This window comes from Muntiacus reevesi, chromosome 3 (assembly GCF_963930625.1).
Source record: "Muntiacus reevesi chromosome 3, mMunRee1.1, whole genome shotgun sequence".
NCBI classification, from domain to species: Eukaryota; Metazoa; Chordata; class Mammalia; order Artiodactyla; family Cervidae; genus Muntiacus; species Muntiacus reevesi.
In genome coordinates this window covers 99,885,577-99,901,817 of record NC_089251.1, presented here as the reverse complement: position 1 = coordinate 99,901,817, position 16,241 = coordinate 99,885,577, and the positions used below count along the sequence as shown (strand labels likewise).

The window sequence follows — 16,241 nt, the reverse complement described above, 5'->3', positions numbered from 1 at the left end:
GCAAAACTTGGGAAACAACATGAACATCCACCAGGAGAGGATTCAGTCATGGTGAATTACTATACATGACTTAAAAGACCGAGAAAAGCTTCTGTGTGTTGACTCGGAGAGATCTCCAGTCAGAATTTCACTTCTTGGGACCTCCCTGATGGTCCAGTGGCTAAGACTCCGAACTCTCAACGTAGGGGGCACACACTCAATCCCTGGTCAGGGAACTAGATCCCACATGCCACAACTAAGAGTTCACATGTCACAATGAAAAAGAGCTCCCATTTCACAATGAAGATGAAGATGCCATGAGCCACAGCTCATGTGGCTTCATGGCATCATGAAGATGCAAGCACAGCCAAATAAATTCCTCTAAATGATTTATTTGTCTGCCAATGCAGGAGAAGCAGGTTTGATTCCTGGGTCAGGAGGATCGCCTGGAGGAGGAAATGACAACCAACTCCAGTATCCTTGCCTGGCAGATCCCATGGACAGAGGAGCCTGGAGGACTACAATTCATGGGGTCACAAAGAGCCAGACATAACTGAGCAACTGAGCATGCATGCAATGAATGAAAAAGAGGATTCATAAGGTGCTGTGTAAAGGCAGGGCTGTATCAGAGGAAAGGCCACACTTAAACAAAGTCCTCTCCCTTTCAAAAATTCTATTTAATTAAAAAACGGAGTATAAGCAGAGAGTACCCTTCTTATGTTAAGCATCTCTAGTGATCTGAAGCTCAGAATCACACAGAAATACTGACTAAAGTGTCTTTTAATCTCAGATGTATTTCACAGCAGTGAGTGGAAGGATCTCATTTGGTTGATGAGGTGAGTTCTTTTCAGGACAAATCTGGAGTGGGGATTGAAACAAAGCCTGGATGGGACACTAAACTCGAGAAAGGGAATCTGGCCCCCAGAGCCTCCCACCGTGACAGTTACGTATTCAGGCATGAAAACTGGGCCATCGTTCTTGTCACGCTAATCAGACAAAGAAATGAGATATGCAAATCTTTTTTAAAAATCGACTCACAACAACATTCTCATCAGGCAAGAAGTTAATAAAGAAAATAGGACCCGATAGAGTCAGCCTGGGGCCAGGCAGAGCCCTTCACTCTGACTGCCTGACCTACGATACCCCTGGGAACAAATGTCAAGTTCAAGTGTAGGGCTGTCCCAGAACTCTGGGGACAGACGGGATCCAAGGCTCAGAAAGGCCTTGGCTCAAAGGTCAGAGGTTACCCAAGCAAGAGGCAGGGAAGTTGCCAGCAATCTAAGACGCTGCGCCTGGAGGCCACACGTCTGGTACTCGCTCTCCAGCGCAGCCTCAAAGTCAAGTCACTGGGGCGTCCATGGTGGCGCAGTGGTTAAGAAGCTGCCTGCTGGTGTCGGGGTGGGGGATATGGATCGAATCCCTGGTCAGGGAACTAAGACCCCACATGCCGCAGGGCACCTGAGCACACATGCCGCAACTACTGAGCCACGAGCTAGAGCCCGAGCTCGGCAACCAGAAGAGCACCGCGGTGAGAAGCCCACACACGGCCGCTAGAGAGCAGCCCCCGCTTGCCCCAACTAGAGAGCAGCCCTCGCAGCAGGGAAGACCCAGAGCAGCCAAAACTGAATAAAAGAGAGAAAGAAAGCAGAGTCTTTGGCAAGAGGGGTTCAGGGGGCCCCTCTGGGGCGGGGTGGGCACAATACTGCCCCGCTCCCCCTGAGCTGTTTGCCTTTGCCAAGCTACGTCACGTCCCAGCCTGTCTCCTCATCTGTAAAATGGGAATCGCCGCAAAGCTGCCTTGCACACTGGTGAGAGAAGGCACTCGGAGCGTCGCCCCGCTGGCCCCCTACAGGCATTCAGCACGTGCCTGGGCCCCTTCCTGGCTCCTAGGCCTTGAGAGCATCAGGATGCTTGCGATGGGCAGGGGAGGTCACAGGGCTGAGCCAGTTCACAGGTGTTTATTGAGGGCCTGCATCTGGCGCTGCGTGAAGCCCCTGCCCTCCAGGAGCCGACAGTCTAACGGGGCAATCGGAGAAGAGACACAGTTAACACCAGGGCTGAGATAAACAGGGTGCTGCATGAGCTCTATACCCAGAAAGGCGGCCACAAGCGCCAGAGGTCTCCCGGAGACCTAAAAGAGCAGCTGAGCAGGGAAGGGAGAACCTGGAAGGGTCAAGGGCAGAGAAGCGGTCCGTGCGGACCTGGGAGGCGGGAGCAGGTCGGCTGCGGGACACTGAGATCACTTTCTCTCCCTCAGAATTCCCTAAACCCAGCCTCTCTGCAGTCTGGGGCCAGGGCTGCTCTCCAAGCTTTAAACCCATCACACAACCGCCTTTAGAAACCATCCTCAGACCTGTGGTCATACACCCAGAACAGCACCACCGCCACACCGACAGTGTGTTGTCAGCCCCGTGAGACTCACCCATGAGCAATCTGCAAGGGTGAACTAGGGAGCGAATGAACGCTGCAGGAAACAAAAACAGTCTCTGCCCGGATACACGCATGCCTGGACTGCAAGCACCCTGGTGGGGCAGGTCCCAAAGGCATACAACAAAGATCTGGATACACACATAAGAAATGGAGAAAGCTCACTTTTGTTGCTTTAAGATGCAGATCAGAGTTCCCGTATCCATAATACATCTAAAATACCACATCTGATCTCCATAGAGCCGTCATTTGGACTGATTTATTCTGCACTAAAGACAGCTTCCCTTCACCACGATATTCATCCATCCATCCATCCACCAAGTGCATAACAAAGTCCAAAGCAGACAAGAGTGACCACGAAGACATAGGTCCTAATTAATCTCTGGAGGCGGACATTCCCGATGACCAGCCTGAAACTTTGAGGACCCTAGACAAGACCTACTTGCCCATGTCATGGCAAACAGAAGGGGAAGAAGTGGAAGCAGTGACAGACTTCATTTCCTGGGCTCCAAAGTCACTGCAGACGGTGACTGCAGACATGAAATTAAAAGACGCTTGCTCTTTGGAAGGAAAGCTATGATGAACCTAGAAAGCATATTAAAAAGCAGAGACATTGTTTTGCCGATAAAGGTCCATATAATCTAAGCTAATGTTTTTCCAGTAGTCATGCATGGATGTGATATTTGGACCATAAAGAAGGCTGAGCACTGAAGAGTTGATGCTTTCAAATTGTGGTGTTGGAGAAGACTCTTGAGAGTCCCTCAGCCTGCAAGGAGATCAAACTAGTCAATGCTAAAGGAAATCAACCCTGAATATTTATTAGAAGGACTGATGTTGAAGCTGAAGCTCCAATACTTTGGCCACCTGATGCAAAGAGCCAGCTCACGGGAAAAGACCCTGATGCTGGGAAAGGTTGAAGGGAAAAGGAGAAAGGGGCAACAGAGGATGAGATGGTTAGATAGCATCATTGACTCATGGGCAGGAATTTGAGCAAACTCCTGGAGATGGTGAAGGACAGAGGAGTCCTGTGGTGCATTCCATGGTATTGCAAAGAGTCGGGCATGCTTAGCAACTGAGCAACAACAAAAGGAAGTGTGAACATCTCTGGCTTGTTCAATTTCACTGTGGCAGACAGAAGCATTCAGAAATCATTCTGCTGGACTGAACTCAGAGTTGAACACACTCAGTGAACAAAGGTACATGATAAACAGACCTTCTCCCCATAAAAGGACATTCAGCATAAAGTCTGGAGCAGCCCATCCCCCCTCCCTGCTCCTGCTCCCAGGACACAACTGCTGAGAACCGCAGTGACACAGGGCTATCAGGCAAAGACGGTGGCGCCACTCGACAAAGTCAGGGCCCAGCTCACCGCGGGGAAGGAAGCCTGAATTCTGGCCCCATGGCTGACCATTCAGCATCTGCCAAACCCCAGTTTGGGTGGATTCTCCATGTTTTTCAAAGTAGACAATGAATTATTTTGCATTTTTGGTTTGGTTTGGTTTGGCCTGGTTTGGTTTACCAAAGCAAATTTAACTGTGAGCCAAAGTGGCCCAAAGATGACAGGGAGCGCCGTCTAAACTGAACTCAAAGAACCTGTTGCTTGCAGATGACTAAGCAGCCCAGTGAGTCAGGGCGGGACCCCAGCACCAGACTGCTGCAGCAGGAGACCCAGAAAAGCCCGGACGAGCTGGCACCTCTTTCTCTACCTCATTTTTCTCAACTGGAAAATGGGAATCACAACAGTATCCATCTTGCAGGACTGCTGTTTCAATTAAAAAAAAAAAAAACAATGACGGGGCTTCTCTGGTGGCTCAGAGGCAACGCTTCCACCTGCCAGTGCAGGAGACACGGGTTTGATCCCTGGCCAGGGTAAACCCCAGATACTGCAGGGACAGCTGAGCCCATGCGCCAGAACTACTGAGCCTGTGCCCTGGAGGCTGGGAGCCGCCACTGCTGAGCCCAGTCATTCTAGAGCCTGCGCTCGGCAAAAAGAGAGTCCCTAGAGAGTGGCCGGGCCGTGCTGTCCACAGTTAGAGAAAAGCCCACTCAGTAATGAAGACCCAACACAGCCATGTAAATACAGAAATAAAGTTACTTTAAAAAAGATATATAAAACGCTCAGAATATGTCCCTCAAACAGGGAGGCCCTGGATGGACTCCTCAGCTGGGACACGGTGTGAGGCGGAGGCATGAAGTCCCATACTGGGGCCTGTGCCACAGGGGGCATCACGTTTCAGGTGGAAAATGTCCTAAGGACAGCAAACCGTCTTCCATCATCCATGTCTGACCTTCCAGCACAGACAGCACTCCCCAGAGGCGGACAACAGCGCTTCCCTGGAGAGATGAAGCTCCCTGCAGCTGCAGCCCAGGCATCCCTTCTTCCTGTCCCAGACGAGCAGGCTGCTGCTGAAACCGAGGCAGGCAAGCCCCTCTCAAGCAGGACCCAGGCCCAGAGCAACCTGGGATCGGTCTGCACTGACAACAGCATCCCTGTTCCCTCACAGTTCCCACGGCCACACCCAGGGTTTGAGGAGCCTGGGGTTGCCCACAAGGTTGAATCAGCCTCTGATGACTTAGTTGAAGGGAGGTCTGTTCCTTGAAGGCTTCCCTGGTGGCTCAGTGGTGAAGAATCCACCTGCAATGTAGAAGATGCGCGTTGGATCCCTGCGCCGGGAAGGCCCCCTGGAGGAGGAAATGGGAACCCACTCCAGTATTCCTGCCTAGAAAGTCCCACGGACAGAGGAGCCTGGCGGGCTACAGTCCATGCGGGCGCAAGAGTTGGACACGACCGAGTGACTAAGCACTATACACGCATAGTTTGACATATATACTTTATATATACACACACATATACATAACAGCACCTGACACTGTAAACAAACACTATAAATCAACTATACTTCAATTTTTATTTTTTTTACTTTTTTTTAATTTTATTTTTTTTTATTAGTTGGAGGCTAATTACTTCACAACCTTTCAGTGGGTTTTGTCATACATTGACATGAATCAGCCACAGAGTTACACGTATTCCCCATCCCGATCCCCCCTCCCACCTCCCTCTCCACCCGACTCCTCTGGGTCCTCCCAGTGCACCAGGCCCCGAGCACTTGTCTCATGCATCCCACCTGGGCTGGGGATCTGTTTCACCATAGATAATATACATGTTTCGATGCTGTTCTCTCGAAACATCCCACACTCACCTCCTCCCACAGAGTTCAAAAGTCTGTTCTGTATTTCTGTGTCTCTTTTCTGTTTTGCATATAGGGTTATCATTACCATCTTTCTAAATTCCGTATATATGTGTTAGTATGCTGTACTGTTCTTTATCTTTCTGGCTTACTTCACTCTGTATAATGGGCTCCAGTTTCATCCATCTCATTGGAACTGATTCAAATGAATTCTTTTTAACGGCTGAGTAATATTCCATGGTGTATATGTACCACAGCTTCCTTATCCATTCATCTGCTGATGGGCATCTAGGTTGCTTCCATGTCCTGGCTATTATAAACAGCGCTGCAATGAACATTGGGGTGCACGTGTCTCTTTCAATTCTGGTTTCCTCAGTGTGTATGCCCAGGAGTGGGATTGCTGGGTCATATGGCAGTTCTATTTCCAGTTTTTTAAGAAATCTCCACACTGTTTTCCATAGTGGCTGTACTAGTTTGCATTCCCACCAACAGTGTAAGAGGGTTCCCTTTTCTCCACACCCTCTCCAGCATTTATTGCTTGTAGACTTTTGGATAGCAGCCATCCTGACTGGCGTGTAATGGTACCTCATTGTGGTTTTGATTTGCATTTCTCTAATAATGAGTGATGTTGAGCATCTTTTCATGTGTTTGTTAGCCATCTGTATGTCTTCTTTGGAGAAATGTCTGTTTAGTTCTTTGGCCCATTTTTTGATTGGGTCATTTATTTTTCTGGAATTGAGCTGCAGGAGTGGCTTGTATATTTTTGAGATTAATCCTTTGTCTGTTGCTTCATTTACTATTATTTTCTCCCAATCTGAGGGCTGTCTTTTCACCTTACTTATAGTTTCCTTTGTAGTGCAGAAGCTTTTAAGTTTCATTAGGTCCCATTTGTTTAGTTTTGCTTTTATTTCCAATATTCTGGGAGGTGGGTCACAGAGGATCTTACTGTGATGTATGTCGGAGAGTGTTTTGCCTATGTTCTCCTCTAGGAGTTTTATAGTTTCTGGTCTTACATTTAGATCTTTAATCCATTTTGAGTTTATTTTTGTGAATGGTGTTAGAAAGTGTTCTAGTTTCATTCTTTTACAAGTGGTTGACCAGTTTTCCCAGCACCACTTGTTAAAGAGGTTGTCTTTTTTCCATTGTATATCCTCGCCTCCTTTGTCAAAGATAAGGTGTCCATAGGTTCGTGGATTTATCTCTGGGCTTTCTATTCTGTTCCATTGATCTATATTTCTGTCTTTGTGCCAGTACCATACTGTCTTGATGACTGTGGCTTTGTAGTAGAGTCTGAAGTCAGGCAGGTTGATTCCTCCAGTTCCATTCTTCTTTCTCAAGATTACTTTGGCTATTCGAGGCTTTTTGTATTTCCATACAAATTGTGAAATTATTTGTTCTAGTTCTGTGAAAAATACCGTTGGTAGCTTGATAGGGATTGCATTGAATGTATAGATTGCTTTGGGTAGTATAGCCATTTTGACAATATTGATTCTTCCAATCCATGAACACCGTATGTTTCTCCATCTGTTTGTGTCCTCTTTGATTTCTTTCATCAGTGTTTTATAGTTTTCTATGTATAGGTCTTTTGTTTCTTTAGGTAGATATACTCCTAAGTATTTTATTCTTTCTGTTGCAAAGGTGAATGGTATTGTTTCCTTAATTTCTCTTTCTGTTTTTTCATTGTTAGTATATAGGAATGCAAGGGATTTCTGTGTGTTAATTTTATATCCTGCAACTTTACTATATTCATTGATTAGCTCTAGTAATTTTCTGGAAGAGTCTTTAGGGTTTTCTATGTAGAGGATCATGTCATCTGCAAACAGCGAGAATTTCACTTCTTCTTTTCCTATCTGGATTCCTTTTACTTCTTTTTCTGCTCTGATTGCTGTGGCCAAAACTTCCAACACTACGTTGAATAGTAGTGGTGAGAGTGGGCACCCTTGTCTTGTTCCTGATTTCAGGGGAAATGCTTTCAATTTTTCACCATTGAGGGTGATGCTTGCTGTGGGTTTGTCATATATAGCTTTTATTATGTTGAGGTATGTTCCTTCTATTCCTGCTTTCTGGAGAGTTTTAATCATAAATGAGTGTTGAATTTTGTCAAAGGCTTTCTCTGCATCTATTGAGATAATCATATGATTTTTATCTTTCAATTTGTTAATGTGGTGTATTACATTGATTGATTTGCGGATATTAAAGAATCCTTGCATTCCTGGGATAAAGCCCACTTGGTCATGGTGTATGATTTTTTTAATATGTTGTTGGATTCTGTTTGCTAGAATTTTGTTAAGGATTTTTGCATCTATGTTCATCAGTGATATTGGCCTGTAGTTTTCTTTTTTTGTGGCATCTCTGTCCGGTTTTGGAATTAGGGTGACGGTGGCCTCATAGAGTGAGTTTGGAAGTTTACCTTCATCTGCAATTTTCTGGAAGAGTTTGAGTAAGATAGGTGTTAGCTCTTCTCTAAATTTTTGATAGAATTCAGCTGTGAAGCCATCAGGTCCTGGGCTTTTGTTTGCTGGAAGATTTTTGATTACAGTATCGATTTCCTTGCTTGTGATGGTTCTGTTAAGATCTTCTATTTTTTCCTGGTTCAGTTTTGGAAAGTTATACTTTTCTAAGAATTTGTCCATTTCATCCAAGTTGTCCATTTTATTGGCATAGAGCTGCTGGTAGTAGTCTCTTATGATCCTTTGTATTTCAGTGTTTTCTGTTGTGATCTCTCCATTTTCATTTCTAATTTTGTTAATTTGGTTCTTCTCTCTTTGTTTCTTAATGAGTATTGCTAATGGTTTGTCAATTTTGTTTATTTTATACTTCAATTTTTAAAAATATATTAAAAAAAGATAACTCCACAGCCTATTTATAGTCATGATCTTGGGCCCAACGATTATTAGGCTGATGAATTCCAATTCTCCTTATATTGACCACTTTGTAAAAAGCAACACTCACAACTAATAGGAAGCTAAACTAATGAGAACAAAAAATCCCAGCCAATTCTTAAATAGAAAAGTAAATAAAATGTAAAGGGGGAGACACCTGCAAATCATTATTGGTATTTGTCGCCCTCTGGTGGTCAGCCCCAAGAAGCGTCTACATCAGAAAATCCTGGAAACTGTATTTTACAGATAATCCCTCTACTGATCATTCAGGCCAAAACTCTCATCCCATGGGATCTCCCCAGCATTTGAGCAAGTTCTGCTACTCTGCTCCCCACACCGTGTGTGTATGTGAGTGCGTATGAGGATGTTAAAGAAAGAATAACTCCAACCTGTGTAGAACGAGATGAGCTTACGACCCTGTTCCCTCGGGACACACACAATGCATCTAAAAAGACAGACAACTGACATGGAGGAGCCCCTGTCTCCATCTCTCCAGTACCACTGTCTGTGTGAAGAGACGACTGGCCATGCTAGGACAGGGTCGGGACTTCGCCGGTGGCCCAGGGGCTAGGACTCCACACTCCCAGTGAAGGGGGCCCGGATTTGATCCCTGGTCAGTGAGCTAGAGGGGCTTCCCCAGTGGCTCAGCAGTAAAGAACTCGTCTGCAATGCAGGAGATTTGGGTTCGATCCCTGGGTTGGGAAGATCCCCTGGAGAAGGAAATGGCAACTCACTCCAGCATTCTCGCCTGGAGAATCCCATGGACAGGGGACCTGGCGGGCTACAGTCTGTGGGGTCACAACTGAGCATGCATGCAGGGAGCTAGATCCCACGAGCTGCAACTAAGACCCAGAGCAGCCAAATAAATAAATAATGTTTAAGTGCCAAGAGAATAAACATCCAGCAACTTCGGCTCACTGGTTCTAACAGAACACACATTTGTGGGTAGCACATATCTTCAAGACATCACTCCAGGGAACCCATTTCCTCCTCTCTATTCCACCCTCTTTATGCCTCACTGTTTGAGGGGGCAGAGGTCTCACCATGCTCATTGTTACAGTGCTTCCACCTCCTTCCAAACATTCATTTCAGTCCCCACCCTGAAGCTCTTAGACTCACAGGGCCCTACAGAGATGCCCTTTATTCGAGTCTAGGCTGGAAGAGAGCTGGCTCTGCAGTAGGCTGTATGCTTCTGGCCTCTCCTGCCACACCCCTGCCTGGGGAGGTTTCTCTAATATGTGATGTCCATTCAGTGAGTGGCTGCTTTTATCGAGAATATTCCACGGCTCCCATTAACTACTAAATCATAGAGGAACTGATCATCACTGTGTTCAGAGTCTTTGTAGTAGAATGGGTGAGTTGGCGGATGGATAGATGAGCAGACATTCGTGCGTGCTAAGTCAACTTCAGTCGTGTCCGACTCTTTATGACCCCATGGACTGTAGCCCACCAGGCTCCTCTGTCCATGGGGATTCTCCAGGTAAGAATACTGGAGTGGCTTGCCATGCCCTCCTCTAGGGGATCTTCCCAACCCAGGGACTAAACTCGTGTCTTGTGTCTCCTGCATTGGCAAGTGGATTCTTTACCACTAACAGCACCTTCCTTCCTTCCACCCACGTGTGTACTCAAACATATACCTGTCCACCAACACACTCGTACATTCACCTGTCCATTCATCTGTCTGTTCTTCATTTATCCACCCACCCACCCATCCATTTATCCATTCCTCCATCCTCCCACCCATCCACTTTTTACCTCCCAACCTTTCACTTATCTGGGCTTTCCAGGTGGTGGAATTAAACAGACAAAAATCTGATAGCTTCATAGTGGTATTTCTAAGTGTTTGTCACTCAGTCATGTCTGACTGTCTGCAACCCCATTGCCTATAGCCCATCAGGCTCCTCTGTTCATGGAGACTCTACAGCAAGAATACTCCAGCCATGCCCTCCTCCAGAGAATTTTCCTGACCCAGGGACTGAACCCAGGTCTCCTGCATTGCAAGCAGATTCTTTACCATCTGAATGGCAGCCACAGAAATTAAAATTATGAACATAAGAGGACTGAGCGAGCCTCACCACAGGGAAGGGAGTCACAACATCTGGCTGGAGGCCAACAGAGCCGATGGAGTGTCAGTTACACTCTGAAACCAGCTCCCCAGCCCTGGCCGTGACTGCCGCACACAGCATGGCGCTGCAGGGCTGGATGCAGGAACCAGACACTGGGGAAGAGGACCCGATGTCGGGGATATTTCTGGGGATGGCTTCCCTGGCAGCTCAGCTGCTAAATAATCCACCTGCAATGCAGGAGACCCCAGTTCAATTCCGGGGTTGGAAAGATAACCTGGAGAAGGGATAGGCTACCTTCTCCAGTATTCTTGGGCTTACCTGGTGGCTCAGACAGTAAAGAATCTGCCTGCACTGTTGGAGACCTGGCTTCGATCCCTGGGTTGGGAAGATCCCCTGGAGGAGGGCATGGCAACTCACTCCGGTATTCTTGCCTGGAGTATCCCCATGGACAGAGGAGCCTGGCGGGCTACCGTCTATGGGGTCACAGAGAGCTGGACACGACTGAGCACATACATCAGAACCTGGGGGAAGCGAACACCCCAAGACCAGACCAGGGAGCCCCAGGAACACAAAGCCTGCTCTGCGTGCTCACCCAAGTGATGGCGCCACCTCACCCGTGGTTCAACAGCCACCTCCGTCTCAGAAGGACACTCAGCCGCCCCCAACCTCCTCCTCTTTGCTGCTCTAATTCCCCCATGAACCATCAAAAGGTCTTGGAAAGGTCGTTGGAGGACGCAAGGTCCCAAACTCCCATCAGCAGAGGAGAGGGACTCTTGAAAGGCTTCCCTGGTGGCACCGTGATAAAGCCCAGAAGGAGACCACGCAGGAGACTCAGGTTCAATCCTGGAATCGGTAAAATCCCCGGAGAAGGAAATGGCAGCCCACTCCAGTGTTCTTGCCTGGGAAGTCCCACGGACTGAAGAGCCTGGCAGGCTACAGTCCATGGGGTTGACGTGACTAGCAGACTAAACAACAACAACTCCGTGAACAAGAACCACCAAAATCAAAGGCAGCAGAGTGGATGCCCACCTCAGATAGATTCCTTACCTCCTCAGTTTCCTTGTATGTAAAGTGAGGAGATGGATGGAGCCCTCTCAGAGTCGGCTGAGGAAAAATGAGTTAATACCTGTGAAGCATGTATCATGGGCATGGCTTATAGTAAGCGAGGGGTTTGGAGGGCATTGCTTTTTATTTATTTGGCGTGCCAGGTCCTAGCTGTGGCACATGGGATCTTTGATCTTCACTGCAGCATGCGAACTCTTAGTCATGTGGGATCTGGTTCCCCAACCAGAGATCAAACCCAGCCCCCTGCACTGGGAACACCAGAGACCTAGCCAGTGGACCACCAGAGAAGTCCCAAGCCCGTCTGTTCTGGGCAGCCATTCTCCAAGTCTGGTTCTGGACCAGTAACCGCAGCATCACCCAGGGCCTTGGTGGAAATGCAGATTCTCTGGCCCCATCCCAGAGCTGCTGCACCAGGAGCCCCGAGGGTGGGCCCCAGTTGCAGAGTAACACCTACTTAAAGGACGAGGGAGATTCTTTTGAAAGTGGGGACCTGCTTGTCTTATGCTAAAATATTGTTGTTGTTGCCGAGTCTGACTCTTCACAACCCCATAGACTGCAGCACAACAGGCTTCCCTGTCCCTCTCCCAGAGTTTGCCCAAGTTCATGCCCATTGCATCAGGGATGCCATCCAACCATTTCATCCTAAAATGCCAAAATACTACCTGCCTGCAAAATCAACCCAAAACTTTGAGGTGGATCTCATATGTGTTTCTCACTCCTCCTTCTGCCTCCCAACTCACAGTGACTCTCCCTAGATCCTTTCTCCTTCAGAAAAGGTTCCCAGCATCCCCCTCTCCTTCAGCTGCAGAATTCAATCGATGTGCTCTCCCCAATCCCTGCCCAATGTCTTAGCTTCCTTTTCCTCCTGTCCCTGCTAATAATTTAATCGGACATGGCATCTGGGGGCACAAAGGACAGCATGGCTATTACAGTAAGACTTTAAGAGAAAATCTGAAAGGGCTGAGAAATGTGACGAAAATGAGAGGCAGCCATGGGGTGGGGGGGGGGGAGACATCTGGGCAGAGTTTTAAAGCAGGCACGCCTGGCCTTGAGCAAACAGGGAGCTGCGGGCACAGTTTTCTGACACAGGCGGAACGTGCATCAGAGAAAGGGACCCATTCTCTGTTCATCAGCAAGTGCAGGGCAAGCAGGGCTGTCTGGGGTTTCCCCTGAGATAGCATCTGTCCCATGGGTGAGCGGTGAGATAGGAGGAGCTGCTGAGAGAGGTGGGGTCATTCTCATCCAAGAGGCTCGCAATAAGACCACAACGGCCCGGGGCCGTCAGGGGCATCACACCAGCAGCATCTGGGCCACTCAGGCCTGAGCCCATCCAGCTCTGTGCTCTGCAATGGGCCCTCACCCACCTGGAGAACCGGCCTCCTGCATACAGCAGGCGCCGGCTCATCACCGCTGGGTCACATCCCTGCACACACATCCTCACTCAGGCTGCACTGCGACCAGAAGGCCCACTTTACAGATGAAGAAAGCGAGCTTTAAAGAAGGCTACCAGGACTTCCCTGGTGGCTCATGATTAAGTATCCACCTGCCATTGCAAGAGACTCAGGTTTGACCCCTGGTCTGGGAAGATCCCACATGCCACCGAGCAACTAAGCCCGTGCCCCACAACTCCGTGGCATGTGGGATCTTCCCAGCCAGCGCTCTAGAGCCAAGGAGCCTACTCAGGCAACTACTGAAACCTGCTTGCCTAGAGCTGATGCTCAGAAACAAGAGAAGCCACTGCAGTGAAAATCCCATACACCGCAACTAGAGAAAGCCTATATGCAGCAACAGAGACCCAGTGCAGCCAAAAAATAATAGATACATCAAAATTAATTTTAAAAAAATTTGTTTAACTCGATTCTCTCCCAAAAGCACCCCTCCACTTCCCCATCTCCACTACCCTATGCCAGCCACCCTGGGAGTCCACCACTGGCCTGGGTCAGCTGACCGGCCCCTGGCAGTACAGACATCCTTCCCACGGCATCACCCACTCCAGCACGGGGCTTCCAGCGCACCTTTACAGCCACAAGCCAGTGTGTGGCTTCGATATTGACCGGCACGCCCCTCCGAGGGGCCCAGAGGCCACTGTGCAGAGTCCCAGAGGGGCTCGCGTGCAGACACACCAGCCGTCACAGCACCAGGGGACCCTGAGCAGATTTCTGCCCCATCTTCTCTACAGTGCAGTTCCAGGCACGTCTGCTTTCTCAGCTTTTGCCTTCTGGAGTCTGAGAAATGGCTGAGACGGTGTCTATCCCAGATGCGGGAGGAGTATTTATCTATTTACATCTGACAGCACTGGCTCTTTGTCGCTGAGTGCAGCCCTTCTCCAGCTGCAGTGGCTGGCGGCTCCTCTCCAGTTGTGGTGCGGGAGCCTCTCCTGCAGCGGCTTCTCTTGGTGCGGGCGCAGGCTCCGGGGCGCAGGGCCGTTGGCAGCTGTGGCTCCCGCGCTCTAGGTTCGATCGCTGCGGCGCTGGGCTTAGCTGCCTCGAGGCATGTGGGATCTTCCCGGACCAGGGATCCAATTCATGTCTCCTGCATCAGCAGATTGAGTCTTTACCACTTGACCACCAGGAGAAGTACCGGGTTGGCCAAAGGGTCTTTCAGGTTTTTCTGTAACATCGTACAGAATGAACTTCTTGGCCAGCCCAATATGTCCCTCTGCGCTTTGCTGCTGGACCAGCACCTTGGAGGCACTCCTGGGCCCACATCCCGAGGGTCTCCTGGAGCCTCACCAACTCAGCTGGTTCGGCTGAGACCCGCCGGGCCACTCCAGACCTGGGTCTTCAGAACTAAACACGCACCTCGCCCACTTTAAAGAGCCAGTGAGAATAAGCACAGAAGCAGCACCCACAAGCAGACGCAGCCGCCAGCTGAGGACTGGGCGCCACAGCCGCACGCCCAGGGGCAAGAGCACCTCGGGGGCTGAGCGTGGCCAGGCGGGCTTGTGAGCCACACAGACCAGCAGGAGGGAGGAAGGGAGGCTTTTCCTGCCATTCCTGACGCCAGGCCTGGGGCCAGGTGAGCGGAACGCATCCCTTCTCAGTGGAGAAGCCGGGTACCAGCCACACATGGATATTCACTGGTCTCTCAATTCTCCCTCCCGCTTCCCCCTGCTCAGCGGAGCCTGAGAGATGCCAAGAATGGGAAGGAAGCAGAGAGCAGGCAGTGCCGCACTCGGAAGGGGAGGCAGCTTGCAGAGCTCTTCTCTCCTGGCTGCTTTTTCCAAGTCAAAATATAGCAGGGGTGGGGAAAGGGGAGGTAGAATTGGCTCCTGGAGGTCTGACCTCATGGACTCCTGCCTGTGATGGTGACAGTCACATGCCAAACAGACGTGAGAGCATCAACACTCCCTGATGAATTCAGCCAAGACACGCAGGCTTTTTTATCCACTAGTCAGCTCTTAGCTGCTTTTCCAGAAGATGTGCTCCTTCTGAAGGACCTGTTCTCCAGGGGCCCACCTTTAGTGGCCCTGCTGCTGTAAGGCCCAGGCTCCACCCACCGTAATCCGCAGCACACATGTGGATGCAGAGGGATGGTAAGAAGGCTGCAGAAAGTTCCCTGTGTAGCTCTCACTGGCACTCACTAGCATCCAACCAGCAACCCAAGCCAGCTTGCACCCACTGTGGCTCAAGAAGCCCATCTCCTGACCTTGTTACCCACCTCTGGAACACGTGGAGAATAAACATTGAGGGAAATTAGTCAGTTACCTTCATGGAGCCCATAGCTTGGAAAGTCACAGCCAGTCTGGAAGGGGTCAGCGCTGCCAGCATCGCATTGAATCGGGCACTCTTGTCCTTAATGGGGGAGTGGTACTGCCCATCCGGAGCCACGGAACCAAACCTGCGGTGGGGCGGAGGGGGTGGAAAAGAGAGGTGGAGTGACTGTAGGAGGAGAATATCACTCTGGAAATGAAGGCAGGTGGCTCAACAAGCACACGCAGAGAAGTCACACAGGGTTCCCCATCCTGGAACCTCCCTCCCAAGACAGCAGAGTGGGGGGCAGGACAAGTGCCTCCCCAGGAGATGCTGAGAAAGGCTTAAGTCATGGAAAGGAAGAGCTGATATCCTGCCACTGCCATTCTGCGACTCAGCGGTGGCCCCGGACAAAGGGAGGCACGAGGGCCACCATCATTAACCCAAACCTGGAGCCTGCCAGTCAATCCACACTTTTGTTGTTGAAATATAAATCAATATACCATAAAACTCATCCTTTTAAACTGTTCAATGGTCTTTAGTATAGTCTCAAAGTTGTACAACCATGACTACTATCTGGCTCCTAAACACTTCATCACCCCAAAAGAAAGCCCGTACCGTTAGCACTCACATCCCAGATTCCCTACCCGTTAGGGCCTGGCAGCTATTCACCTATTTTCTAACTCTCTGGATTTGTCTAACTCTGGACCTTTCACATAAGCAGAGTCACACAATGTGCGGTCTTTGTGTCTGGCCTCTTTCACCTGACACACTTTCTTCAAGGTTCGCACACTTTTCACATGTATCGGTTGCTGTTATCGGTTCACCAACTGAGCAACAGATCTGTGTCTGACTCTCTGTGACCCCAGGGACTGCAGCACTCCAGGCCTCTCTCTCCCTCACCACCTCCCGGAGTTTGCCCAAGTTCATGCACCTGTATCA

The 16,241-nt window shown here is 49.4% G+C and overlaps 1 protein-coding gene across 1 annotated transcript in view; it reads right to left on the bottom strand.

Moving 5' to 3' along the window:
* The window catches only part of ACOXL (acyl-CoA oxidase like), a 346,768-nt gene that overhangs the window by 266,930 nt on the left and 63,597 nt on the right, over window positions 1-16,241 (bottom strand). Inside the window, exon 9 of the mRNA XM_065928874.1 lies at window positions 15,315-15,447. Coding sequence (XP_065784946.1) covers window positions 15,315-15,447 — 133 coding nt within the window. The remainder of the gene's footprint in view (window positions 1-15,314; window positions 15,448-16,241) is intronic.